Source organism: Pseudophryne corroboree, chromosome 6 (genome assembly GCF_028390025.1).
Source record: "Pseudophryne corroboree isolate aPseCor3 chromosome 6, aPseCor3.hap2, whole genome shotgun sequence".
NCBI lineage: Eukaryota > Metazoa > Chordata > Amphibia > Anura > Myobatrachidae > Pseudophryne > Pseudophryne corroboree.
This window is the reverse complement of record NC_086449.1, coordinates 491,177,619-491,205,394: the sequence shown is the minus strand read 5'-3', so window position 1 is coordinate 491,205,394 and position 27,776 is coordinate 491,177,619. Positions and strand designations below refer to the sequence as shown.

The window sequence follows — 27,776 nt, the reverse complement described above, 5'->3', positions numbered from 1 at the left end:
ACACCCAAGCGCTATAATATATATGGGAACAACCCTATATAAGTGTTGTATCCTTATAGCAGCTTAAATATAGTAATATCGCCAAAAAAAGTGCCCCCCCTCTCTGTTTTACCCTGTTTCTGTAGTGCAGTGCAGGGGAGAGTCCTGGGAGCCTTCCTCACAGCGGAGCTGAGCAGGAAAATGGCGCTGTGTGCTGAGGAGAATAAGCCCCGCCCCCTATTTCGGCGGGCTCTTCTCCGGAGTTTGTGAGATCTGGCAGGGGTTAAATACATCCATATAGCCTCAAGGGCTATATGTGATGTATTTTTTAGCCATAAAAAGGTATTATACATTGCTGCCCAGGGCGCCCCCCCAGCGCCCTGCACCCTCCGTGACCGCTGTGTGAAGTGTGCTGACAACAATGGCGCACAGCTGCAGTGCTGTGCGCTACCTCAGGAAGACTGAAAAGTCTTCTGCCGCCTGCTTCTGGACCTCTTCCATCTTCGGCATCTGCAAGGGGGGTCGGCGGCGCGGCTCCGGGACCGGACTCCATGGCTGGGCCTGTGTTCGATCCCTCTGGAGCTAATGGTGTCCAGTAGCCTAAGAAGCCAATCCATCCTGCACGCAGGTGAGTTGACTTCTCTCCCCTAAGTCCCTCGATGCAGTGAGCCTGTTGCCAGCAGGACTCACTGAAAATAAAAAACCTAAAAACTTTTTCTAAGCAGCTCTTTAGGAGAGCCACCTAGATTGCACCCTGCTCGGACGGGCACAAAAACCTAACAGAGGCTTGGAGGAGGGTCATAGGGGGAGGAGCCAGTGCACACCACCTGATCCTAAAGCTTTATTTTTGTGCCCTGTCTCCTGCGGAGCCGCTAATCCCCATGGTCCTGACGGAGTCCCCAGCATCCACTAGGACGTTAGAGAAATAACAAAATGTGGAAAGAGTGAAGCGCTGTAAATACTTTCCAGATGCACTGTACCAGGACATTGTACGGATTAATTTGATGTGACACTTGCACAGTATATCTGTGTGCGACTGAGTCTCTGAATTTGAAAATTGCTACAGCGCAGTAGCTTATTTCCAAGACAAGTTCTGTTCTGCTCCGTGTACAGACTCACACATAATATACAAGTATCACATATCAAATTAATCAGCATTGTGTCATTGTGTGTCCTAGTCGCATTGCATTACAATTAAGAAATGTTTCTGCTCTATGCTAGCAGTTAATTGGGACCTGGCGGCTCACTTGCACCAGACACATCACTCTGCGTGGTATATTCAGGCTAGATGTATGAGGACACATCTGTAGTTGTCAGGTGCTCAATTGTAACTGACACAAAAATGAAAGCCACTGTTTCTAAATAAAACAATCTTTCATTTATTAAAATAAAGCTTTAGGGCATAAGACGCATGAGGTTAATGAACATTCAAAAGAAATTTGATAATGTAAATAGAAAGATAAATCTTAAGCCTTAATGAGTACTATGGACACAAAATACTAGCTGATGGGTGCTGGGTGGACCATTTTACCTATTTTTACACCCCCCCGGAGATGAATTTGGAAAAATCCCTGTTTAGTGGGTGGCTACAAATAAGTCAGTTTCCAGACAACCCAGCAGGTGCACAGGGAGAGTTCACAAACTGTCACATTTTCCAGAGCAAAATGGTGATGCAAGGTAAATGGAAGACAGACATTTTGCCACATAACTCTGAAACCAAGCAACAATTACAACTTCAAATTTGCAAATCCACAGACCAAGCCCTTTAATTTGGTATATGATACGCTCTGCTCAGACAATGGCATCATAGAAATAGGTCACTCATAACAGTCGCCCTTCCGCTATTAACGTATAGATAAGGTAATTAAAACACAAAACCATACATACTTCTGTGTTGATGGGAGGCTAATGTTTTGCCCTTGTCTGGAGAATAGCTCCTGCTGCTGACACTGGAGCCAGATCTACTGTGTGGAGAATCTTTTCGGGTAACAGGAGATTCTCGGAAATAGGAGGACTCTCTTCTGAGTGGTGAGTGATCTCGCACATACGCATGGTGATATAAAGGTTTTCTCCTGAAGCCTTCCCTGTGGTCTCTATGTTGATTTAAAATAAATAAAATAAATAAATAAGTAAATTCAACCGCATTGGAGAATCTCATTACACTGTTAAACTAACACATTTTGCATACTTTTAAACACATCTAATTAAATATCACTTGCACATGAAAATGCTGTTGATTTGCTACTAAATTCTGTATGTATTCATATGAGAAAATGGAAATACACGTGAAACTCAGAAAATTAGAATATCGTGCAAAAGTTAATTTATTTCAGTAATTCAACTTAAAAGATGAAACTAATATATTATAGGTTGAGTATCCCTTATCCAAAATGCTTGGGACCAGAGGTATTTTGGATATGGGATTTTTCCGTATTTTGGAATAATTGCATACCATAATGAGATATCATGGTGATGGGACCTAAATCTAAGCACATAATGTATTTATGTTACATATACACCTTATACACACAGCCTGAAGGTCATTTTAGCCAATATTTTTTATAACTTTGTACATTAAACAAAGTGTGTCTACATTCACACAATTCATTTATGTTTCATATACACATTATACACACAGCCTAAAGGTCATTTAATACAATATTTTTAATAACTTTGTGTATTAAACAAAGTTTGTGTACATTGAGCCATCAAAAAACAAAGGTTTCACTATCTCACTCTCATACAAAAAAGTCCGTATTTCGGAATATTTGGATATGGGATACTCAACCTGTATATAGACTCATTACATGCAAACTGAGATATGTCAAACCTTTATTTGTTATAATTTTGATGATTGTGGCTTACAGTTTAAGATAACCCCAAATTCAAAATCTCAGAAAATTATAATATTACATAAAATCAATAAAAAAAAAGAAAAGAAAAAAGGATTTTAAATAGAGAAATATCAGCCCCCTGGAAAGTATAATCATGCTTATGTACTCAGCACTTGGCTAGGGCCCCTTTTGCATGAATTACTGCCTCAATGCGGCATGGCATGGATTTTATCAGCCTGTGGCATGGCTGAGGTGTTATGGAAGACCAGGATGCTTCATGTCTCATCTTTCTCTTGGCAATGCCCCATACATTCTCTATGGGGTTCAGGTCAGGTGAGTTTGCTTACCAATCCAGCACAGTAATCCCACAGTCACTGAACCAGGTTTTGGTACTTTTGGCAGTGTGGGCAGGTGCAGGAAAATTAAGTCAGCATCTCCATAAAGCTTGTGTGCTGAAGGAAGCATGAAGTGCTCTAAAATATCCTGGTAGACGGCGGCGTTGACACTGGACTTAAGAAAGTACAGTGGACCAACACCAGCAGATGACATGGCTCCCCAGATCAACACAGACTGTGGAAACTTCACAGTGGACTTTAAGCATCTTAGATTGTGTGCCTCTCCATTCTTCCTCCATACTCTGGGACCTTGGTTTCCAAATGAGATGCAAAATTTGCTCTCATCAGAAATGAGGACTTTGGACCACTGAGTAAAAATAGGATTTTAATTACCTACCGGTAAATCCTTTTCTTGTAGTCCGTAGAGGATACTGGGAATCCATTTAGTACCATGGGGTATAGATGGGTTTACTAGGATCCTTGGGCACTTTAAGAATGTGATAGTGTGCGCTGGCTCCTCCCTCTATGTCCCTCCTACCAGACTCAGTCTAGGAAACTGTGCCCGAGGAGACGGACATACTTTGAGAGGATAGATAATAAAAGTGGTGCGATTACGAACAAGCTCACGCAGAACAATAGGAAAACCATGCTAACCAAACTTTAAACATGAACAGCAACGGCTCAACAAACCAGAATACTTAACCAAATAACAGTGCAGGAAAAACTAAGCATCGGGCGGGCGCCCAGTATCCTCTACGGACTACGAGAAAAGGAATTACCGGTAGGTAACTAAAATCCTATTTTCTCTTACGTCCTAGAGGATACTGGAAAGCCATTAAGTACCACAGGGAAGTACCAAAGCTCCCAAACCGGGTGGGAGAGTGCTGAGGTTCCTGCAGAACTGATTGACCAAACTGAAGGTCCTCAGAGGCCAAAGTATCGAATTTGCAGAACTTGGCAAATGTGTTTGAATCTGACCAAGGAGCTGCTTGGCAGAGCTGTAAAGCGGACACACCCAGGGCAGCCGCCCAAGACAAACCCACCGACCTAGTAGAGTGGGCCTGTACAGAATTTGGAACAGGCAATCCTTCCGTGGAATAAGCATGCTGGATCGTGAGCTTGATCCAGCGTGCAATAGACTGCTTTGAAGCAGGACACCCATTTTATTGGGATCAGAGAGAACGAACAGCGAGTCGCATTTTCTGTGACGAGCTGTTCTCTATACATACACCTTCAAAGCCCTCACAACATCCAAAGACTTTGAAGTAGCAGAGGTTGGTTGATGTGAAACGCAGACACCACCTTAGGAAGAAACTGCTGATGAGTTCTTAGTTCAGCTCTGTCCTCATGGAAAATTAAGTAGGGACTCTTGTAAGACAACGCCCCTAGTTCCGACACATGTCTTGCTGAGGCCAAGGCCAATAGTGTGATGATCTTCCACGTAAGGTACTTTACGCCAACCTCCTGTAACGGTTTAAACCAGTCCGATTGGAGGAACTGCAGCCCCAGACTAAGATTCAAAGGTGCCGCGGGAGGCTGGATGTGCAGAACACCTTTCAAGAACGTCTAAACCTCAGGAAGAGAGGACAACTGTTTCTGAACGAAATAGACAAAGCCGAAATCTGGACTTTAATGGAACCTAGGTGTAGGCCCACATCCACTCCCGACTGCAGAAAAAGCAGGAAACGTCCCAGATGAAATTCCACGCAGAAAATTGTCTGCTCTCACATCCAGAGACATACATCTTCCATATATGGTGGTAATGTTTAGACGTTACCCCTTTCCTGGCTTGGATCATAGTCGGGATGACCTTGTCAGGAATCCCTCTCCTGACTAGGATCAGCCATTCAACATCGATGCCGTTAAACGTAGCCGCGGTAAGTCTTGATAGACGAACGGGCCCTGTTGCAGAAGATCCTCGCGAAGAGGCAGAGGCCACAGATCTTTGAGGAGCATCTCCAGAAGGTCTGCGTACCAGGCCCTTCTTGGTCAGTCCGGAGCAATGAGTATTGCTTGAACCTTTTCCCTTCTTATTCTTTTTAGAATTCTTGGGATCAGAGGAAGTGGAGGAAACACGTACACCATCTGGTAGACCCACGGAGTTGTCAGAGCATCTACCGCCACTGCTTGTGGGTCTCTCAACCTGGAACAATACCGCTTGAGCTTCTTGTTGAGACGAGAGGCCATCATGGCGATTTGTGGATATCCCCACCGACGTGTCAAGCACCTGAACACTTACGGGTGAAGGCTCCACTCCCACGGGTGCAGGTCGTGTCTGCTGAGGAAGTCTGCTTCCCAGTTGTCTACTCCTGGAATGAAGACCGCCGACAACACCACGGCGTGTTTTTCCTCCAGAGGAGAATTTTTACACCTCTGACATTGCTGCTCTGCATTTCGTTCTGCCCTGACGGTTTATGCACGTTACCGCCATTACATTGTCTGACTGGACTTGAATGGCTTGATTCCGAAGTAGGGATGAGGCCTGCAGAAGGGTGTTGTAGGTTGAGGAGGCTTTCTTTACGGACAATAAAAGTCTCCCTCACCTTCCCTGCGTCTAGGGAAGTAAACGCATTATTTGAAAAATCCTGGGAAAACCCGGAGAAAAAATTCCAGATCCCAAAGAGTTCTAGTTGCTTTTCCTTTCCCTTAAGAGGATAGGAAAAAGTGGGAAAACCCTCCTATAGTAGACGCTTCTGTTTCTAGATTGTCTAAAAAGATGGTTTTACCTGTCCCTGGGTCTACCGCTTTGAAAGAACCGGTAGGTCGCAAGATTGAGACTACGCTCAAATGCATATACACTGCTTCAGGCGTGGCACTTAGGCCCACTATTGCTTGTGCATGGATTCCTAAAGCCATAGTAATGTGGTCAGCACGTTACTAGAGTATTTAGATACTATGGATAGAAGTGACATTGAAATGTTTTTACGTCACATACAGGATTCTGCGGGTTTCATGGTGGAGGCCATGAAGGACCTTGATTATCTAAATGCACGGACGTCTTCCATGGCGGTCTCGGCATGTAGGGGATTCTGGCTGCGCCAATGGTCTGCAGATGCGGAATCCAAGAAGAGTGTGGAGAACCTACCCTTCACAGGTCATGCTCTATTTGGGGAAGCTTTGGATGCATGGATCTCCACGGCAACCGCGGGTAAGTCAACCTTTCTTCCCTCATCCACTCAGACGCCGAAACAACCTTTCTCTGCGTCTACAATGCATGCCTTTCGGACCGCAAAGGTTAAGAAGTCCAAGTCTCCTTCCACCTTCTTCAGAGGTGGTCGGGGAAAATCCAGAAAACCTGCACCGGCAGGTTCCCAGGAAAAGAAGCCGGGTTCTGTTACCTCAAAATCCTCGGCATGACGGTGGACCTCCCAGCCTGGAGGTTGGCCAGGTGGGAGCACGTCTAAGAAATTTCAGTCAGATCTGGGCGTCCTCAGGCCTGGACCCCTGGGTACAGGATATTGTATCTCAGGGGTACAGACTGGAGTTTCAAGAGCTCCCGCCTCACAGATTTTTCAAATCAGGCTTACCAGCTTTGCTGACAGAAAGGGCCATCTTACAGGAAGTCATTCAAAAATTGGAAAGGGCAAATGTAATTGTTCCAGTTTCACCTCATCTGGAAAACAAGGGTTACTACTCAAACCTTTTTGTGGTGCCGAAGCCAGACGGTTCGGTCAGACCAATATTGAACCTCAAATCGTTAAATCCATATTTGTGGGAATTCAAGTTCAAGATGGAACCTCTGAGAGCAGTGATCTCAGGTCTGGAGGAGGGGGAATTCCTGGTATCCTTAGATATCAAGGATGCATACCTTCACATTCCTATTTGGCCGCCACACGAGGTTTATCTCAGGTTTGCGCTGTTGGACTATCACTATCAGTTCCGGACGCTGCCATTCCGCCTATCCACGGCATCGAGGGTGTTCACCAAAGTAATGGCAGAGATGATGCTTCTACTCCGCAAGCAGAGATGTGAGCATAATTCCATATCTGGACGATCTGCTGATAAAAGCATCGTCCAGGGAGAAGTTGTTGCAGTCCATTGTACTCACAACTCAACTGCTCTAGGATCATGGATGAATCCTGAATCTTCCAAAGTCACATTTGGAGCAGGCAATGAGATTGTCTTTCCTAGGGATGATCCTCGACACGGAAGTGCAGAGGGTATTTCTACCACTGGAGTAAGCGTTGGTGATACAAACAATGGGCTGGGATGACTTAAAGCCTAGCCGGGTATCGGTTCATCAATGCATTCGTCTTCTGGGGGGGATGCGGTCAAGATGCCGCCGGCCGGAATCCCGGCGGTCGAAATACAGACCCCGGAATCCCGACCGCCACAATCCCGACATTCTCCCTCCGTGGGTGTCCACGACACCCATAGAGGGAGAATATAATAGTGTGCCGAGCGTAGCGAGGCACCGTGCCCGCAGCGTGGCGAGCGAAGCGAGCCCGCAAGGGGCTGCGTTCCGCTCGCCACCCCTGTCGGGATTGTGTGGTCGGGATTCCGGCGTCGGTATTTCGACCGCCGGGATTCCGACCGGCGGCATTTAGTACTGATCCCTTCTGGGGAAGATGGTTGCCTCCTATGAGGCTCTACAGTACGAAAGATTTCATGCACGGTCCTTCCAACTGGATCTTCTGGACAAGTGGTCGGGATCCCACCTACACATGCACCAGAGGATACATCTGTCGCCGAAAGCCAGGAATTCACTCCTATGGTGGATGCAAATACCTCACCTTCTTGAGGGCCGCAGGTTCAGGATTCAGAACTGGATCCTTCTAACCACGGATGCAAGTCTCAGAGGTTGGGGCGCGGTAACCCAAGGGGAAAACTAAGGAAGGTGGTCAAGTCTGGAATCTATCCTTCCAATAAACATTCTGGAACTGAGAGCCATATTCAATGGCCTTCTACAAGCGGCACATCTTCTGCAGGGCCAGGCCATTCAGGTGCAGTCGGACAATGTAATGACTGTGGCCTACATCAACCGACAAGGCGGAACAAAGAGAAGATCTGCAATGACAGAGGTAACAAAGATCCTACTCTGGGCAGAAAGACACGCAATGGCGCTCTCAGCAATCTTTATTCCAGGAGTGGACAATTGGGAAGCGGACTTCCTCAGCAGACACGATCTCCATCCAGGAGAGTGGGGAATCCACCCAGAGGTGTTCGCAGAGGTGACAAGTCTTTGGTGCGTACCTCACATAGACATGATTGCCTCCTGCCTCAACAAGAAGCTTCGCAGGTACTGTTCCAGGTCGAGAAACCCACAGGCAGAGGCGGTGTAAGCACTGGTGGCTCCGTGGACCTTACAGTCGGTGTATGTGTTCCTTCCACTCCCGCTCATCCCAAGGATTCTAAAACGTATAAAAAGAACAAGAGTTCAGGCGATCCTCATTGCTCCGGATTGGCCAAGGAGGGCTTGGTATGCAGATCTTCTGGAGTTACTGCTGGAAGATCAGAGGCCTCTTCCTCTTCGGGAGGACCTTCTGCAACAGGGGCCGTTCGCTTATCAAGACTTACCACGGCTACATTTGACAACATGGAGGTTGAATGCCAGATTTTAGCTCGGAAAGACATTCCAAAAAAGGTTATTCCTACCCTGATCCAGGCTAAGAAAGCAGTAATGTCTAAACATTACCATCGCATTTGGCAAAAGCATGTGACTTGGTGTGAATCCAAGAAGTTTCCTATGGTGGAGTTTCAACTTGGGCGGTTTCTCCTCTTCCTGCAAGCAGGTGTGGATGTGTGCATACGTTTGGGCTCCATAAAAGTCCAGATTTCGGCCTTGTCCATTTTCTTCCAGAAACATTTGGCTTTCATCCCTGAGGTTCAGACTTTCTTGAAAGGGGTGCTGCACATCCAGCCTCCCTTTGTTAGTGTTCCTTCTAGGCTGTTTCAGCAGGGTGCAGCACCATGCTCATTTTTGAAATGTGAAAAAGCACCCTGCCCTTTTTCAGTGCACCCTGCAGGGCCATAAATCGCCCCCTTGTATACAGACTGTAACAGTCAGAGTGCATGTTACAATGTCATCTACTCCTTGCCAACTTCTGAAATTGGAACACAATTTCTATCCTTAGCCAACTGGATGGCAGAGGAGGCACTGTAAGTAACACAGCACTCTGATAAAGAGGGAAAGAACAGGGTAAGCAGTGAGCATGTACTGCTTACAGTATTTCCCTAGTAGAACAGACTTATTATTTTCCTATATATTTTAACCCATTGTTTAACTTTTCTGTTTTATAACACATACGGATTATAACTACTTCAGCACTGGAAAAGACATTTATATTATCTACTTGTGTATATGCTACAGCCGATCTTTCAAGAAGACTGGACATATACAGTATGTTTCTAAGTACATATGTTAGGTGTCTTATATGTATGTATGGGTATATGATTTACTAAGGGCAAAATGTATGTACAAAAACTATAAACATATGCGCTATGCATTGTGCGCAAAGCATCACATCAAAAATGTGCCCTTCAAAATAAAAATGTGCCCTCTACAATGCTCAGCACCCTGCCCTAAAAATATCCTAGAGTGAACACTACTTTGTGCCTCCTACGGCACCTTGGGATTTTAACGTGGTGTTGAGTTCCAGCAATCAGATTGTTTCGAGCCTTTACAGGAGGTCTGAAGTCAAGTTTCTCACTTGGAAGGCGGTCACACTGTTGGCATTAGTATCTGCTAGGCGTGTCTGAATTGGGTGCTTTGTCCTGCAAAAGCCCCTACTTAATTTTCCATGAAGATAGAGCTGAGCTCAGGACGCGTCAGCAATTTCTTCTAAAGGTTGTGTTGGCTTTTCATATCTACCAACCTATTGTGGTGCCAGTGGCTACTGACTCCTCCATTACCTCAAAGTCCTCGGATGTTGTGAGGGCTTTGAAGACTTATGTGAAGAGAACTTATCGTCACAGAAAGTCGGACTCTCTTTTTGTCCTTTATGACCCCAACAAGATTGGGTATCCTGCTTCTAAGCAGACGATTTTTCGCTGGATCAGATTTACTATCCAGCATGCATATTCTACGGCAGGCTTGCCGTGTCCAAAACCTGTTAAGGCCCATTCTACTCGTAAGGTGGTGTCTTCCTGGGCGGCTGCCCGGGGTGTCTCGGCTTTACAGCTTTGCCAAGCGCTACTTGGTCAGGGTCGAACACAATTGCTAAGTTCTACAAGTTCGATACTTTGGCCTCTAAGGACCTAAAGTTTGGTCGATCTGTTCTGCAGGAGCCCCAGCGCTCTCCCTCCCTCTGTACTGGGAGCTTTGGTACATCCCTATGGTACTAATGTGGACCCAAGCATCCTCTAGGACGTAAGAGAAAATAGGATTTTAATTACCTACCGGTAAATCCTTTTCTCGTAGTCCGTAGAGGATGCTGGGCGCCTGCCCAGCGCTTCGTTCTCCTGCAGTTGTTACTTGGTTTGGTACTACCTTGTTACTTGGTTAAGTACTGTTGTTCAGCAGTTGCTGACTTGTTCAAGCTAGTTGGCTTAGTTTGCCTTATGTGTGAGCTGGTGTGAATCTCACCAATATCTGTTTATTTCCTTCTCTCGAAGTATGTCAGTCTCCTTAGGCACAGTTTCTAGACTAAGTCTGGTAGGAGGGGCATAGAGGGAGGAGCCAGAACACACTACTAAACGCTTAAAGTGCCCGTGGCTCCTAGTGGACCAGTCTATACCCCATGGTACTAATGTGGACCCCAGCATCCTCTACGGCAGGCATTCCCAACCACGGTCCTCAAGGCACACTAACAGTGCAGGTTTTAGTGATATCCAGCCTTCAGCACAGGTGACTTAATTAGTAGCTGAGCTATTTTGATTTAACCATCTGTGCTGCAGCCTGGATATCACTAAAACCTGCACTGTTGGTGTGCCTTGAGGACCGTGGTTGGGAATGCCTGCTCTACGGACTACGAGAAAAGGATTTACTGGTAGGTAATTAAAATCCTATTTTCACTATCTCACTCAAAAAATTCCATATTTCGGATATGGGATACTTAACCTGCACCACCAAATGCACTACCAAAGCAGAACACACAACTAGAAAAGATAAACACAATAGCACTTCTTAGGACTTTAGATTAACTAAAATAATAGTGGCTTTTTGTGTATATTTTGGCAACAGAACAGTCATGTTGACTCTTGAGGTGCATACACACTTAGCAATACAGTCATCTTTGTCGCTCATTTTCCCCCTCCTGAACAATATAGTTTACTATATCGCTCAGTGTGTATGCAGCCGACGACGAGCGATGCGCGGCTCTGCGGGTTATTAACGACCCTCAGTCTCGGCCATGCACGTAGCTCAATTTAGACTCCTCGTCCAAAGCTGCATGCTCCAGCTGGCCGCAGCATGTCACTGTGCGATATCGCTAGCGATATAACAGTGTGTATGCTCGCCGTCAGGCGGCCCGGGAAACATTAAGCAATGTTGCTCACAGAACACAACGCCTAGTGTGTACACACCTTTAGTTTAGTGTTTAACTACAAATGAATAAAGCAGTAGTGAATGGTCGTACACTGACATTCACTTATATCTGGTGAAAAAAAAAATAAGAATTTACTTACCGATAATTCTATTTCTCGGAGTCCGTAGGGGATGCTGGGGTTCCTGAAAGGACCATGGGGAATAGCGGCTCCGCAGGAGACAGGGCACAAAAGTAAAGCTTTCCGATCAGGTGGTGTGCACTGGCTCCTCCCCCTATGACCCTCCTCCAAGCCAGTTAGGTACTGTGCCCGGACGAGCGTACACAATTAGGGAGGAATTTTGAATCCCGGGTAAGACTCATACCAGCCACACCAATCACACCGTACAACTTGTGATCTAAACCCAGTTAACAGTATGATAACAGCGGAGCCTCTGAAAAGATGGCTCACAACAATAATAACCCGATTTTTGTAACTATGTACAAGTATTGCAGATAATCCGCACTTGGGATGGGCGCCCAGCATCCACTACGGACTCCGAGAAATAGAATTATCGGTAAGTAAATTCTTATTTTCTCTATCGTCCTAGTGGATGCTGGGGTTCCTGAAAGGACCATGGGGATTATCCCAAACGGGCGGGAGAGTGCGGATGACTCTGCAGCACCGAATGAGAGAACTCCAGGTCCTCCTTAGCCAGGGTATCAAATTTGTAGAATTTAGCAAACGTGTTTGCCCCTGACCAAGTAGCTGCTCGGCAAAGTTGTAAAGCCGAGACCCCTCGGGCAGCCGCCCAAGATGAGCCCACCTTCCTTGTGGAATGGGCATTTACATATTTTGGCTGTGGCAGGCCTGCCACAGAATGTGCAAGCTGAATTGTATTACACATCCAACTAGCAATAGTCTGCTTAGAAGCAAGAGCACCCAGTTTGTTGGGTGCATACAGGATAACAGCAAGTCAGTTTTCCTGACTCCAGCCGTCCTGGAACATATTTTCAGGGCCCTGACAACATCTAGCAACTTGGAGTCCTCCAAGTCCCTAGTAGGTGCAAGGCACCACAATAAGCTGGTTCAGGTGAAACACTGACACCACCTTAGGGAGAGAACTGGGGACGAGTCCGCAGCTCTGCCCTGTCCGAATGGACAAACAGATATGGGCTTTTTTGAGAAAAAAACACCAATTTGACACTCGCCTGGTCCAGGCCAGGGCCAAGAGCATGGTCACTTTTCATGTGAGATGCTTCAAATCCACAGATTTGACTGGTTTTAAACCAATGTGATTTGAGGAATCCCAGAACTACGTTGAGATCCCACAGTGCCACTGGAGGCACAAAAGGGGGTTGTATATGCAATACTCCCTTGACAAACTTCTGGACTTCAGGAACTGAAGCCAATTCTTTCTGGAAGAAAATCGACAGGGCCGAAATTTGAACCTTAATGGACCCCAATTTGAGGCCCATAGACACTCCTGTTTGCAGGAAATGCAGGAAACGACCGAGTTGAAATTTCTTTGTGGGGCCTTCCTGGCCTCACACCACGCAACATATTTTCGCCACATGTGGTGATAATGTTGTGCGGTCACCTCCTTTCTGGCTTTGACCAGGGTAGGAATGACCTCTTCCGGAATGCCTTTTTCCCTTAGGATCCGGCTTTCCACCGCCATGCCGACAAACGCAGCTGCGGTAAGTCTTGGAACAGACATGGTACTTGCTGAAGCAAGTCCCTTCTTAGCGGCAGAGGCCATAAGACCTCTGTAAGCATCTCTTGAAGTTCCGGGTACCAAGTCCTTCTTGGCCAATCCGGAGCCATGAGTATAGTTCTTACTCCTCTACGTCTTATAATTCTCAGCACCTTAGGTATGAGAAGCAGAGGAGGGAACACATACACCGACTGGTACACCCACGGTGTTACCAGAACGTCCACAGCTATTGCCTGAGGGTCTCTTGACCTGGCGCAATACCTGTCCCGTTTTTTGTTCAGACGGGACGCCATCATGTCCACCTTTGGTATTTCCCAACGGTTTACAATCATGTGGAAAAAACTTCCACTCTCCCGGGTGGAGGTCGTGCCTGCTGAGGAAGTCTGCTTCCCAGTTTCCATTCCCGGGATGAAACACTGCTGACAGTGCTATCACATGATTTTCCGCCCAGCGAAAAGTCCTTGCAGTTTTTGCCATTGCCCTCCTGCTTCTTGTGTCGCCCTGTCTGTTTACGTGGGCGACTGCCGTGATGTTTTTCCCACTGGATCAATACCGGCTGACCTTGAAGCAGAGGTCTTGCTAAGCTTAGAGCATTATAAATTTACCCTTAGCTCCAGTATATTTATGTGGAGAAAAGTCTCCAGACTTGATCACACTCCCTGGAAATTTTTTCCTTGTGTGACTGCTCCCCAGCCTCTCGGGCTGGGCTCCGTGGTCACCAGCATCCAATCCTGAATGCCGAATCTGCGGCCCTCTAGAAGATGAGCACTCTATAACCACCACAGGAGAGACACCCTTGTCCTTGGATATAGGGTTATCCGCTGATGCATCTGAAGATGCGATCCGGACCATTTGTCCAGCAGATCCCACTGAAAAGTTCTTGCGTGAAATCTGCCGAATGGAATTGCTTCGTAGGAAGCCACCATTTTTACCAGGACCCTTGTGCAATGATGCACTGTTTTTAGGAGGTTCCTGACTAGCTCGGATAACTCCCTGGCTTTCTCTTCCGGGAGAAACACCTTTTTCTGGACTGTGTCCAGAATCATCCCTAGGCACAGCAGACGTGTCGTCGGGATCAGCTGCGATTTTGGAATATTTAGAATCCACCCGTGCTGTTGTAGCAGTATCCGAGATAGTGCTACTCCGACCTCCAACTGTTCCCTGGACTATGCCCTTATCAGGAGATCGTCCAAGTAAGGGATAATTAAGACGCCTTTTCTTCGAAGAAGAATCATCATTTCGGCCATTACCTTGGTAAAGACCCGGGGTGCCGTGGACAATCCAAACGGCAGCGTCTGAAACTGATAGTGACAGTTCTGCACCACGAACCTGAGGTACCCTTAGTGAGAAGGGCAAATTTGGGACATAGAGGTAAGCATCCCTGATGTCCCGGGACACTATATAGTCCCCTTCTTCCTGGTTCGTTATCACTGCTCTGAGTGACTCCATCTTGATTTGAACCTTTGTAAGTGTTCAAAAATTTTTTTAGAATAAGTCTCACCTAGCCTTCTGGCTTCAGTACCACAATATAGTGTGGAATAATACCCCTTTTCTTGTAGTAGGAGGGGTAATTTAATTATCACCTGCTGGGAATACAGCTTGTGAATTTTTTCCCCATACTGCCTCCTTGTCAGAGGGAGACCTTGGTAAAGCAGACTTCAGGAGCCTGCGAAGGGGAAACGTCTCGACATTCCAATCTGTACCCCTGGGATACTACTTGTAGAATCCAGGGGTCCTGTACGGTCTCAGCGCCATGCTGAGAACTTGTCAGAAGCGGTGGAACGCTTCTGTTCCTGGGAATGGGCTGCCTGCTGCAGTCTTCTTCCCTTTCCTCTATCCCTGGGCAGATATGATCTTATAGGGACGAAAGGACTGAGGCTGAAAAGACGGTGTCTTTTTCTGCAGAGATGTGACTTAGGGTAAAAACGGCGGATTTTCCAGCAGTTGCCGTGGCCACCAGGTCCGATGGACCGACCCCAAATAACTCCTCTTCCTTTATACGGCAATACACCTTTGTGCCGTTTGGAATCTGCATCACCTGACCACTGTCGTGTCCATAACATCTTCTGGCAGATATGGACATCGCATTTACTCTTGATGCCAGAGTGTAAATATCCCTCTGTGCATCTCGCATATATAGAAATGCATCCTTTAAATGCTCTATAGTCAATAAAATACTGTCCCTGTCAAGGGTATCAATATTTTTAGTCAGGGAATCCGACCAAGCCACCCCAGCTCTGCACATCCAGGCTGAGGCGATCGCTGGTCGCAGTATAACACCAGTATGTGTGTATATACTTTTTATGATATTTTCCAGCCTCCTGTCAGCTGGTCCTTGAGGACGGCCCTATCTATAGACGGTACCGCCACTTGTTTTGATAAGCGTGTGAGCGCCTTATCCACCCTAAGGGGTGTTTCCCAACGCGCCCTAACTTCTGGCGGGAAAGGGTATACCGCCCATAATTTTCTATCGGGGGGAACCCACGCATCATCACACACTTTATTTAATTTATCTGATTCAGGAAAAACTACGGTAGTTTTTTCACATCCCACATAATACCCTCTTTTGTGGTACTTGTAGTATCAGAAATATGAAACACCTCCTTCATTGCCTTTAACGTGTGGCCCTAATAAGGAATACGTTTGTTTATTCACCGTCGACACTGGATTCAGTGTCCCTGTCTGTGTCGACCGACTAAAGTAAACGGGCGTTTTAAAACCCCTGACGGTGTTTTTGAGACGTCTGGACCGGTACTAATTGTTTGTCGGCCGTCTCATGTCGTCAACCGACCTTGCAGCGTGTTGACATTATCACGTAATTCCCTAAATAAGCCATCCATTCCGGTGTCGACTCCCTAGAGAGTGACATCACCATTACAGGCAATTGCTCCGCCTCCTCACCAACATCGTCCTCATACATGTCGACACACACGTACCGACACACAGCACACACACAGGGAATGCTCTGATAGAGGACAGGACCCACTAGCCCTTTGGAGAGACAGAGGGAGAGTTTACCAGCACACACCAAAAACGCTATAATTATATAGGGACAACCTTATATAAGTGTTTTCCCTTATAGCATCTTTTTTATATATTTCTAACGCCAAATTAGTGCCCCCCCTCTCTGTTTTAACCCTGTTTCTGTAGTGCAGTGCAGGGGAGAGCCTGGGAGCCTTCCCTCCAGCCTTTCTGTGAGGGAAAATGGCGCTGTGTGCTGAGGAGATAGGCCCCGCCCCTTTTTCGGCGGCCTCGTCTCCCGCTCTTAACGGATTCTGGCAGGGGTTAAATATCTCCATATAGCCTCCGGAGGCTATATGTGAGGTATTTTTAGCCAAAATAGGTATTCATTTGCCTCCCAGGGCGCCCCCCTCCCAGCGCCCTGCACCCTCAGTGACTGCCGTGTGAAGTGTGCTGAGAGGAAAATGGCGCACAGCTGCAGTGCTGTGCGCTACCTTTAGAAGACTGAGGAGTCTTCTGCCGCCGATTCTGGACCTCTTCTTACTTCAGCATCTGCAAGGGGGCCGGCGGCAAGGCTCCGGTGACCATCCAGGCTGTACCTGTGATCGTCCCTCTGGAGCTGATGTCCAGTAGCCAAGAAGCCAATCCATCCTGCACGCAGGTGAGTTCACTTCTTCTCCCCTAAGTCCCTCGTTGCAGTGATCCTGTTGCCAGCAGGACTCACTGTAAAATAAAAAACCTAAGCTAAACTTTTCTAAGCAGCTCTTTAGGAGAGCCACCTAGATTGCACCCTTCTCGGCCGGGCACAAAAATCTAACTGGCTTGGAGGAGGGTCATAGGGGGAGGAGCCAGTGCACACCACCTGATCGGAAAGCTTTACTTTTGTGCCGTCTCCTGCGGAGCCGCTATTCCCCATGGTCCTTTCAGGAACCCCAGCATCCACTAGGACGATAGAGAAATAGGATTTTGGTTACCTACCGGTAAATCTTTTTATCGTAGTCCGTAGAGGATGCTGGGGTCCACATTAGTACCATGGGGTATAGACAGGTTCACCAGGAGCCCATTGGCACTTTAAGAGTTTGAGAGTGTAGGCTGGCTCCTCCCTCTATGCCCCTCCTACCAGACTCAGTCTAGAAACTGTGCCAGAGGAGATGGACATCTTCGAGAGAAGGATTTAACACAGATAGTGGCGAGATTCATACCAGCTCACACATACAAGGCACATCAAGCTAACTTAGCTTGAAAACTCAGCAACCGCTGAAACTTTACTTACAAGTAACAATGCAGTACTTAACTGAAACTAAGTTGTACTGAACCAAATAACGATTGCAGGAAAACTAAGCGCTGGGCGGGCGCCCAGCATCCTCTACGGACTACGAGAAAAGGATTTACCGGTAGGTAACCAAAATCCTATTTTCTCTTACGTCCTAGAGGATGCTGCGGTCCACATTGTTACCATGGGGATGAACCAAATCTCCCAGAACGGGAGGGAGAGCGCGGAGGCTCCTGTAGAACTGATTGACTGAACTTCAGATCATCAGAGGCCAAAGTATCGAACTTGTAGAACTTTGCAAACGTGTTCAACCCAGACCAAGTTGCAGCTCGGCAAAGTTGTAAAGCCGAGACACCCCGGGCAGCCGCCCAGTAAGACCCCACCTTACGAGTAGAGTGGGCCTTGACAGGCGTAGGACACGGCAATCCTGCCGTAGAATCCGCATGCTGGATAGTGAACCTGATCCAGCGAGAGATCTGCTGGGGTGAGCGATCCCCTGTGGCGGGGAACGATCTATCCTCTCTAGAGCTCAGTGTCCTGTCAGCGGAGATGGTGGCTCAGACCCCGCAGGGCGGACACTACTCCCCCCTTTAGTCCCACGAAGCAGGGAGGCTGTTGCCTGCAGCCTCCCTGTAAAATAATAAACTCTAAAATAAACTTAACTAGAGAAACTCTGGAGAGCTCCCCTAGCTGTGACTGGCTCCTCCGGGCACATTTTCTAAACTGAGTCTGGTAGGGGGGACATAGAGGGAGAAGCCAGCCCACACTCTCAAACTCTTAAAGTGCTAATGGCTCCCGTCTATACCCCATGGTACTAATGTGGACCCCAGCATCCTCTAGGATGTAAGAGAAAGCTAATTTCAAACCTTATGGGTGATTTGTGTGTGTGTGTGTGTGTGTGTGTGTGTGTGTGTGTGTGTGTGTGTGTGTGTGTGTGTGTGTGTGTGTGTGTGGGGACGGACGGACAACTGTCAGGTTAATATTGAAGAACATCTGTATGCTAAAAATAAACGCACTTGTTAGTGCAAAGGAAACACAAGACAAGACAATGTGAACTTGTTTTTCTGACCATAAAAGACAGGTGGTTCCCTCAGACTGGTGTCACGATGGGCTGTAGTAAATGACCAGCAATTCAGACAGACCACAACATTCTGTGTGTTGGGCATTTAAGGAAAACCCTGCATGGTAAGACGTGACCTCACCTGATGTTTGCTTTCATTTTTTTCAATTATGATAAAACAATGACCATTATACGCCGATTAGGTACAGCACCTTTTTTGCATAGATCTTTACAAATGGCTCCATGAATCATAAAGGGACCAAAAACACTCCCCCAACCATAGATGTCTGGTCCATATTGTGATCCATCAAGGTTTTTGAGAAGTTTAAACGTTCTCCTACACACATTTTGCTTTAGCACGTAAACGATGGACAGAAATCGATTTGCAAAAGTATTTGTCTTCCAGTATTAGCCCAACAGTATACGTGAAGCATAAGCAGGGGTTCAGTATTAATAGCTGGCGGACGGGATCCAGGCTGTCATGATCCTGACAGCAGGATCACTATGGGTGTTGTGGACACCCACATTGAGAGAATAGCCTGTGTCGCTGGTATTCCAGCGTCGGCATTTCACCGGCAGCCAAGATTCCGGTGTCGGCACTGTAGCGTTATTTTAAACGATTCCCATAAGCAGATTACTTGTGATAAGACAGAGTTTGGTGCACATTGCAAAAAAAGGTTTCTCTAGTATCAAATTCTCATCTCCAAAATGTTTACGACTAGTTCCAATAATGTACTTTTTAAAAGTATATATTGTCCAACGGGAGGCAACCACCACACTGCCTGTCGGGATCCCGGCGGTCACAAAGCTGACATGCGGTGAAATACCGCCGCTGGAATACCAGCTCCACAGGGTTTTCTTCCTCTATGGGTGTCCACGACACCCATAGAGGGAGAATAGATCCTGTGGCGAGCGCAGCGAGCCCGCAAGGAGCTTTTTAGCGGTCGCCCCAGTACCGGCATACTAGTGGCCAGGATCCCGCTCTCAGGATCATGATCCCGGCCACCGGTAAAATATGTATTCCTATCCAACATCTGTCCAAGATTGGTTTTAAGTCTGTACTTAACAATAAAGGTGCATACACACTTCGCGATATAGCTCATTTTCCCCTCCTGAGCAATATCGTTTACTATATACCCCAGTGTGTATGTAGTCGACGACGGCCGATGTCGGGCCCCGCGGGTCGTTAACGACCCTTGGTGTTGGCCTTACAAGCAGCTCATCGTCCAAAGCTGCATGTGTAGCCTGGCCGTGACATGACGTTAATGTACAATATCACTAGCGGTATCGCACAGTGTATATGCTCGCTGTCAGGCGGCCCCGACCGGGAGGGGACACACTAGGCAATGTCGCTCATGGAGAACATCGCCTAGTGTGTACCCACCTTAAGAACTAAATGTAGTCCCTTGCAAGTACCTACTAGTGCCTGATACACTGTGAGAAAAATATTGATTCCCCAACACATTATGAATGGTTTGACACATTCTAATAGGATGAACAGGACACACAATTATTTCAAGCACATGATCTACAAAAAGTGCAAAATACAAATAAAATGGAATTGCTGAGACATAATAAACATTACCACTTAAGTAATACAGAAACTTATTTTTATTTATCAAGAGTTACTTGAGGTTATTGGATACCAGGAGAGAGTGAGAGAGAGCAGTTACAGATTGCAGATACAGTTGGGATGAGCACTTGAACACATTTAATATGAAAATAACAAAACTTAATTTAAGCTGGGTACGCACTGTGCAGATCTTTCTGCGGTTCAGATAAACACTCCAATCCTCTGAGTGATCATATGAATAGTGTGCACCCCATCAGTGGTGTAACTAGAAATTTGCTCCCCCAAGCCAAAGAAGGTCCTGGCACCCCCCCCCCCCCCCCCCATTTAAAAAGAAAAGTATTTGTGCGCCAATAAAAGGGAGTGGCCTCACTGGAAGGGGTGTGAACTTGCTGCAAGGGTCGTGCCATTGCAGGAAAAGGACTACCTTATACCCCAGTTTTGCAACCTGCACACCCAGACATTGGTCACCGAAGAAAAAAAAATATTATTGTGGTTCATGCCCCTTACATTGTCATTTTTCCTCCTTACATTAATGGCCGTGACACATTATGCCATACACTGCAATGCCCGTGACACATTATGCCACACACCGCGACGTCCCTGACACATTATGCTACACACCACAATGCTCCTAACACATTATGCCCCACAGTAAGGCTCCTAATTACTTTTAAATTACCTGCTCGTTGCTAGGGGTTTCATGCTCTAGGTTCCATGCTCATTGCCAGGGGTTTCATGCTCTGGATTCCATACTTCATGTGTCATACTCATTGCCAGGGGTTTCATGCTTGTTGCCAGGGGAGTCATCTGTTGGTGCCAGGTAGTAGGTGTCACCATCGCCAGCACTGAGCACCCCTGGCACTTCCAGATTACGCTGCAGTGCTGCGCATGGACAGGGAGTCAAGTATGACCTCTAGCATCAGTTTCCTCCAAGGCGGTGGCCATTTTTGAAAGGAACATTGGCAGATTTATATGTGGGCGGCTAATCAGCATGGGAATCTGCTGCGACGCGCGACCCACCCACAAAAAAAAAAGCCTCCAAGCCCCCGCGCTGTAGTTACGCCAGTGCACCACATACATAAAGAGCTATTTTAAGCTCAGACCTGATTCAGAGGTTGTTTAAACCCAATTTATGTGCAGTATATCTTCAATGTTGGGGCACCTGTAGACATTTTGGGGTGGGGGTGCCACAGATGAGCAGCGTTCCTATTTTCTGGGAAGGGTCTGCGTCCTCGGGTACAGATTTCTTGGCCCTAGCAGTGTGGACAACCATCCTGCATAACCTTAGGGTTACTCAGATGAGCAATGTTCACACAAATGATCCGATGCTACGAGCATTTGGGGATGGGGGTGGGAGAGGGGTGGCAGAGCCAAGCAGCATTTCCGTTTTCTGGGAGCAGCAAAGCCAGTGTCTGCGTCTTCAGGCACAGATAGTCACACTAATTTGGTTCACAGGTCATTTGCTGAAAACACATGCTGTTGTGTGTGTGGATCATGGTGACTACATTCATCTAACGCAGTCTAACAGGACTTGAAAAGTCATCCAACAAGCTTACCAAGACACCTTCCGAAATCTTTAACAGTAAATCAAACTTATTTCAAAGCAAACCACTCAAGCAATAAAATATATACGGTATTATTTGGCGGGACTGTCCCAAATGGTCTTCCTTCTGTAAAGCTGTAATAACACTAACAAATAAAATCCTGGGGTTGGATACGCTGACCGACCCCGAGTTTCGGTTACTATCAAACTCCTATATTCCAATAACTAAAAAGGACTACTTGAGCCACTGCTAAAAAAAAACTGTCAGTAATTATTATTACTTAAAATGCTAAAACCCCAAACACAAGACACTGGAGATCCCTGTCGCTTTCTTCCAATAAGGATTGTTTTACTGCAATGACTTTTTTAGGTTAATGGATGCCCTAATGTAATCAGCAGTCAGATTTTCTGCCAGAGTTTCAACAGATGAAATTCAAAGGTGTATACTTACTAAAGGTGTGAGATTTTTTTAGAAGTGGAGATGTTGCCCAAAGCAACCAGATTCCACTTAACAGCTACCTAGCTGCTTCTATATCAGGGGTGGGGAACCTTTTTTCTACCAAGGGCCATTTGGATATTTATAAAATCCTTCGGGAGCCATACAAAAATTATCAACTTCAAAATTAGCCTGCCCCCCCAGTAGTTATACCCCATAGTGGTAGCCGAAGGCATGTGTGCCAAAAAATGGGTGTGGCCAATTAAAATGGGATGCGATACACATATGCCCCCAATAGTGCAGTGCCAGATACACATTGACCCACACATGTCCCCGACTCCACTGTGCTGCTCACCGCCGTTGCTGTATGTGTGTGTGTCAGGGGAGGAGAGCGCAGCCATCTTCGGCGCACAGCATAGGATTACCCAGGGTGAAATAGTCTACCCTTAGAAGAAGGGGGGGGGAGGACGCAATTGCAGGTAACCAGTGGCTGAAGGAAAAATTGGGATAACATAATTTTGCCAAGATCATAGTATGGGTGGTTGTGAGAATATCTGACACTTTTTACTTCTTTAATTTTGTATCAGAAATGAAGATATACAACATAATATAGATTGACATAAAATAATGATTAGCCTAATATTTGTATAAAAATTGGCCAATTCTATTTTTTCTTATTGGGGCATATGTACTAATAATCATAGAATTGCCACAATTATTAAAACTCTGTTTTGCGTCAGATATTTCCATAAAAATATCCCTGCTATGTACATAGGGAAACCCGAAGGGACAGCTGTAGGGTTAATTTCTGTCCCTGCATGTTACTGCCCCAGCTTTTTGGAGGAATTTTTCAATCTCCTGTGATAATCTGACACTGCAGTGTGTCAGATACCGGAATTGGGGACGGCGCCGGACGGAGGCTGCGGGAGGGGAATCGAAAGATCTCTCTCCTGCTACTATGCCTCCCATAGGCTTAAAGCAGTTTACACCATCTGAAGCTGGTATAAAACTGTCCATACTCTGAAAAAACTTTGCTTTCATGGTTTGATATATAAGGGTCAGATAATAGTCCCCATTTCTGTGAAATCTCCTACATTACGTTATTAGTACATTGCCAAAAACTGTAAAATGATGCAGAAATTTCAGTCTCTACATACATTTATGGACAAAAGCTTGATTAATAGGCCCCATAGTAATAATAAACACATTTAAAACATTACTGATACTACCTTCAGTAATATAATGAGCTGAAAATGTACGTAGTAGTTGTTAATAAATGTTGAGAGGAAGCTGAAAATCTCACTTCAATAAATCAGTTAACTGAAAATGAGATGATAATAAAAATGTGTTTTCACAAGTATGTGCCCTTATTTATACTGGTGAGAACTCAGTAGCACAACCGTGTCACTGCTATTACCATTAATTCTTTGTGCAATAATAGTGGTAAATGACTGCACCATAGTTTGTGATGAGAAAATAAATATATCTCATATATATATATATATATATATATATATATATATATATAAAAATAAGATTTTACTCACCGGTAAATCTATTTCTCGTAGTCCGTAGTGGATGCTGGGAACTCCGAAAGGACCATGGGGAATAGCGGCTCCGCAGGAGACTGGGCACAACTAAAGAAAGCTTTTAGGTCACCTGGTGTGCACTGGCTCCTCCCACTATGACCCTCCTCCAAGCCTCAGTTAGGACACTGTGCCCGGACGAGCTGACATAATAAGGAAGGATTTTGAATCCCGGGTAAGACTCCTACCAGCCACACCAATCACACCGTATAACTCGTGATACTATACCCAGTTTAACAGTATGAAAACAACTGAGCCTCTCAACAGATGGCTCAACAATAACCCTTTAGTTAACAATAACTATGTACAAGTATTGCAGACAATCCGCACTTGGGATGGGCGCCCAGCATCCACTACGGACTACGAGAAATAGATTTACCGGTGAGTAAAATCTTATTTTCTCTGACGTCCTAGTGGATGCTGGGAACTCCGAAAGGACCATGGGGATTATACCAAAGCTCCCAAACGGGCGGGAGAGTGCGGATGACTCTGCAGCACCGAATGAGAGAACTCCAGGTCCTCCTCAGCCAGGGTATCAAATTTGTAGAATTTTGCAAACGTGTTTGCCCCTGACCAAGTAGCAGCTCGGCAAAGTTGTAAAGCCGAGACCCCTCGGGCAGCCGCCCAAGATGAGCCCACCTTCCTTGTGGAATGGGCTTTTGCTGATTTAGGATGCGGCAGTCCAGCCGCAGAATGCGCCAGCTGAATTGTGCTACAAATCCAGCGAGCAATAGTCTGCTTAGAAGCAGGAGCACCCAGTTTGTTGGGTGCATACAGGATAAATAGTGAGTCAGTTTTCCTGACTCTAGCCGTCCTGGAAACATAAATTTTCAAGGCCCTGACTACGTCCAGTAACTTGGAATCCTCCAAGTCCCTAGTAGCCGCAGGCACCACAATAGGTTGGTTCAAGTGAAAAGCTGATACCACCTTAGGGAGAAACTGAGGACGAGACCTCAATTCCGCCCTATCCATATGGAAAATCAGATAAGGGCTTTTACATGACAAAGCTGCCAATTCTGACACACGCCTGGCTGAAGCCAAGGCCAATAACATGACCACTTTCCACGTGAGATATTTTAGATCCACGGTTTTAAACCAATGTGATTTTAAGAAACTCAACACCACGTTGAGATCCCAAGGTGCCACTGGAGGCACAAACGGGGCCTGAATATGCAGCACTCCTTTCACAAACGTCTGAACTTCAGGTAGTGAAGCTAGTTCTTTCTGGAAGAAAATCGACAGAGCCGAGATCTGTACCTTAATGGAGCCCAATTTCAGGCCCATAGTCACTCCTGCTTGTAGGAAATGCAGAAATCGACCTAGTTGAAATTCCTCTGTTGGGGCCTTTTTGGCCTCACACCAAGCAACATATTTCCGCCATATGCGGTGATAATGCTTTGCAGTTACATCTTTCCTGGCTTTAATCAGCGTAGGAATGACATCCTCCGGAATGCCCTTTTCCTTCAGGATCCGGCGTTCAACCGCCATGCCGTCAAACGCAGCCGCGGTAAGTCTTGGAACAGACAGGGCCCCTGCTGCAGCAGGTCCTGTCTGAGCGGCAGAGGCCATGGGTCCTCTGAGATCATCTCTTGAAGTTCCGGGTACCACGCTCGTCTTGGCCAATCCGGAACCACGAGTATTGTTCTTACTCCTCGTTTTCTTATTATTCTCAGTACCCTTGGTATGAGAGGCAGAGGAGGGAACACAAACTGACTGGTACACCCACGGTGTCACTAGAGCGTCCACAGCTATCGCCTGAGGGTCCCTTGACCTGGCGCAATATCTCTCTAGTTTTTTGTTTAGGCGGGACGCCATCATGTCCACCTGTGGCCGTTCCCATCGATTTACAATCAGCGTGAAGACTTCTGGATGAAGTCCCCACTCTCCCGGGTGGAGGTCGTGCCTGCTGAGAAAGTCTGCTTCCCAGTTGTCCACTCCCGGAATGAACACTGCTGACAGTGCTAGTACGTGATTTTCCGCCCATCGGAGAATCCTTGTGGCTTCTGCCATTGCCATCCTGCTTCTTGCGCCGCCCTGTCGGTTTACATGGGCGACTGCCGTGATGTTGTCTGACTGGATCAGTACCGGCTGGTGTAGAAGCAGGGATTTTGCCTGACTTAGGGCATTGTAAATGGCCCTTAGTTCCAGAATATTTATGTGTAGGGAAGTCTCCTGACTCGACCATAGTCCTTGGAAGTTTCTTCCCTGTGTGACTGCCCCCCAGCCTCGAAGGCTGGCATCCGTGGTCACCAGGACCCAGTCCTGTATGCCGAATCTGCGGCCCTCTAGAAGATGAGCACTCTGCAGCCACCACAGCAGAGACACCCTGGTTCTTGGAGACAGGGTTATTAGGCGATGCATCTGAAGATGCGATCCGGACCATTGGTCCAACAGGTCCCACTGAAAGATTCTGGCATGGAACCTGCCGAAAGGAATTGCTTCGTAAGAAGCCACCATCTTTCCCAGGACCCGCGTGCAGTGATGCACCGATACCTGTTTTGGTTTCAGGAGGTCTCTGACTAGAGATGACAGCTCCTTGGCTTTCTCCTCCGGGAGAAACACTTTTTTCTGGACTGTATCCAGAATCATACCCAGAAACAGTAGACGTGTCGTCGGAACCAGCTGTGATTTTGGAATATTCAGAATCCAACCGTGCTGGTGTAGCACCTCCTGAGATAGTGCTACTCCCACCAACAACTGCTCCTTGGACCTCGCCTTTATTAGGAGATCGTCCAAGTACGGGATAATTAAAACTCCCTTTCTTCGAAGGAGTATCATCATTTCCGCCATTACCTTGGTAAACACCCTCGGTGCCGTGGAGAGTCCAAACGGCAGCGTCTGGAATTGGTAATGGCAATCCTGTACCACAAATCTGAGGTACTCCTGGTGAGGATAGTAAATGGGGACATGCAGGTAAGCATCCTTGATGTTCAGGGATACCATGTAATCCCCCTCGTCCAGGCTTGCAATAACCGCCCTGAGCGATTCCATCTTGAACTTGAATTTTTTTATGTATGTGTTCAAGGATTTCAAATTTAAAATGGGTCTCACCGAACCGTCCGGTTTCGGTACCACAAACAGTGTGGAATAGTAACCCCGTCCTTGTTGAAGTAGGGGCACCTTGATTATCACCTGCTGGGAATACAGCTTGTGAATTGCCGCTAGCACAGCCTCCCTGTCTGAAGGAGTAATCGGCAAGGCAGATTTTAGGAACCGGTGGGGTGGAGACGCCTTGAATTCCAGTTTGTACCCTTGAGATACTATTTGCAGGATCCAGGGATCCACCTGTGAGCGAGCCCACTGATCGCTGAAATTTTTGTGGCGGCCCCCCACCGTACCTGGCTCCGCCTGTGGAGCCCCACCGTCATGCGGCGGACTTGGAAGAAGCGGGGGAGGACTTTTGCTCCTGGGAACCTGCTGTTTGTTGCAGCCTTTTTCCCCTACCTCTGCCTCTGGACAGAAAGGACCCGCCTTTTCCACGCCTGTTTTTCTGAGTCCGAAAGGACTGTACCTGATAAAACGGCGCCTTTTTAGGCTGTGAGGGAACATGGGGTAAAAATGCTGACTTCCCAGCAGTTGCTGTGGAAACTAGGTCCGAGAGACCATCCCCAAATAACTCCTCACCCTTATAAGGCAAAACTTCCATGTGCCTTTTTGAATCTGCATCCCCTGTCCACTGGTGAGTCCATAAGCCTCTCCTAGCAGAAATGGACAATGCACTTATTTTAGATGCCAGCCGGCAGATCTCCCTCTGTGCATCTCTCATGTATAAGACTGAGTCTTTTATATGCTCTATGGTTAGCAGAATTGTGTCCCTGTCTAGGGTGTCAATATTTTCTGACAGGGAATCTGACCACGCAGCGGCAGCACTGCACATCCATGCTGACGCAATAGCTGGTATAAGTATAATGCCTGAGTGTGTATATACAGACTTCAGGATCGCCTCCTGCTTTCTATCAGCAGGTTCCTTGAGGGCGGCCGTATCCGGAGACGGTAGTGCCACCTTTTTAGACAAACGTGTGAGCGCTTTATCCACCCTAGGGGGTGTCTCCCAACGTGACCTATCCTCTGGCGGG

The 27,776-nt window shown here is 46.8% G+C and overlaps 1 protein-coding gene across 8 annotated transcripts in view; it reads right to left on the bottom strand.

Annotated features, from left to right (window-relative positions):
- The window catches only part of PPHLN1 (periphilin 1), a 217,531-nt gene that overhangs the window by 121,265 nt on the left and 68,490 nt on the right, over positions 1–27,776 (bottom strand). For all 8 annotated transcript variants that reach the window (XM_063927330.1, XM_063927333.1, XM_063927327.1 and 5 more), the window contains one exon: positions 1,867–2,072. In XM_063927330.1, the coding sequence (XP_063783400.1) occupies positions 1,867–2,072 (206 nt within the window). The remainder of the gene's footprint in view (positions 1–1,866; positions 2,073–27,776) is intronic.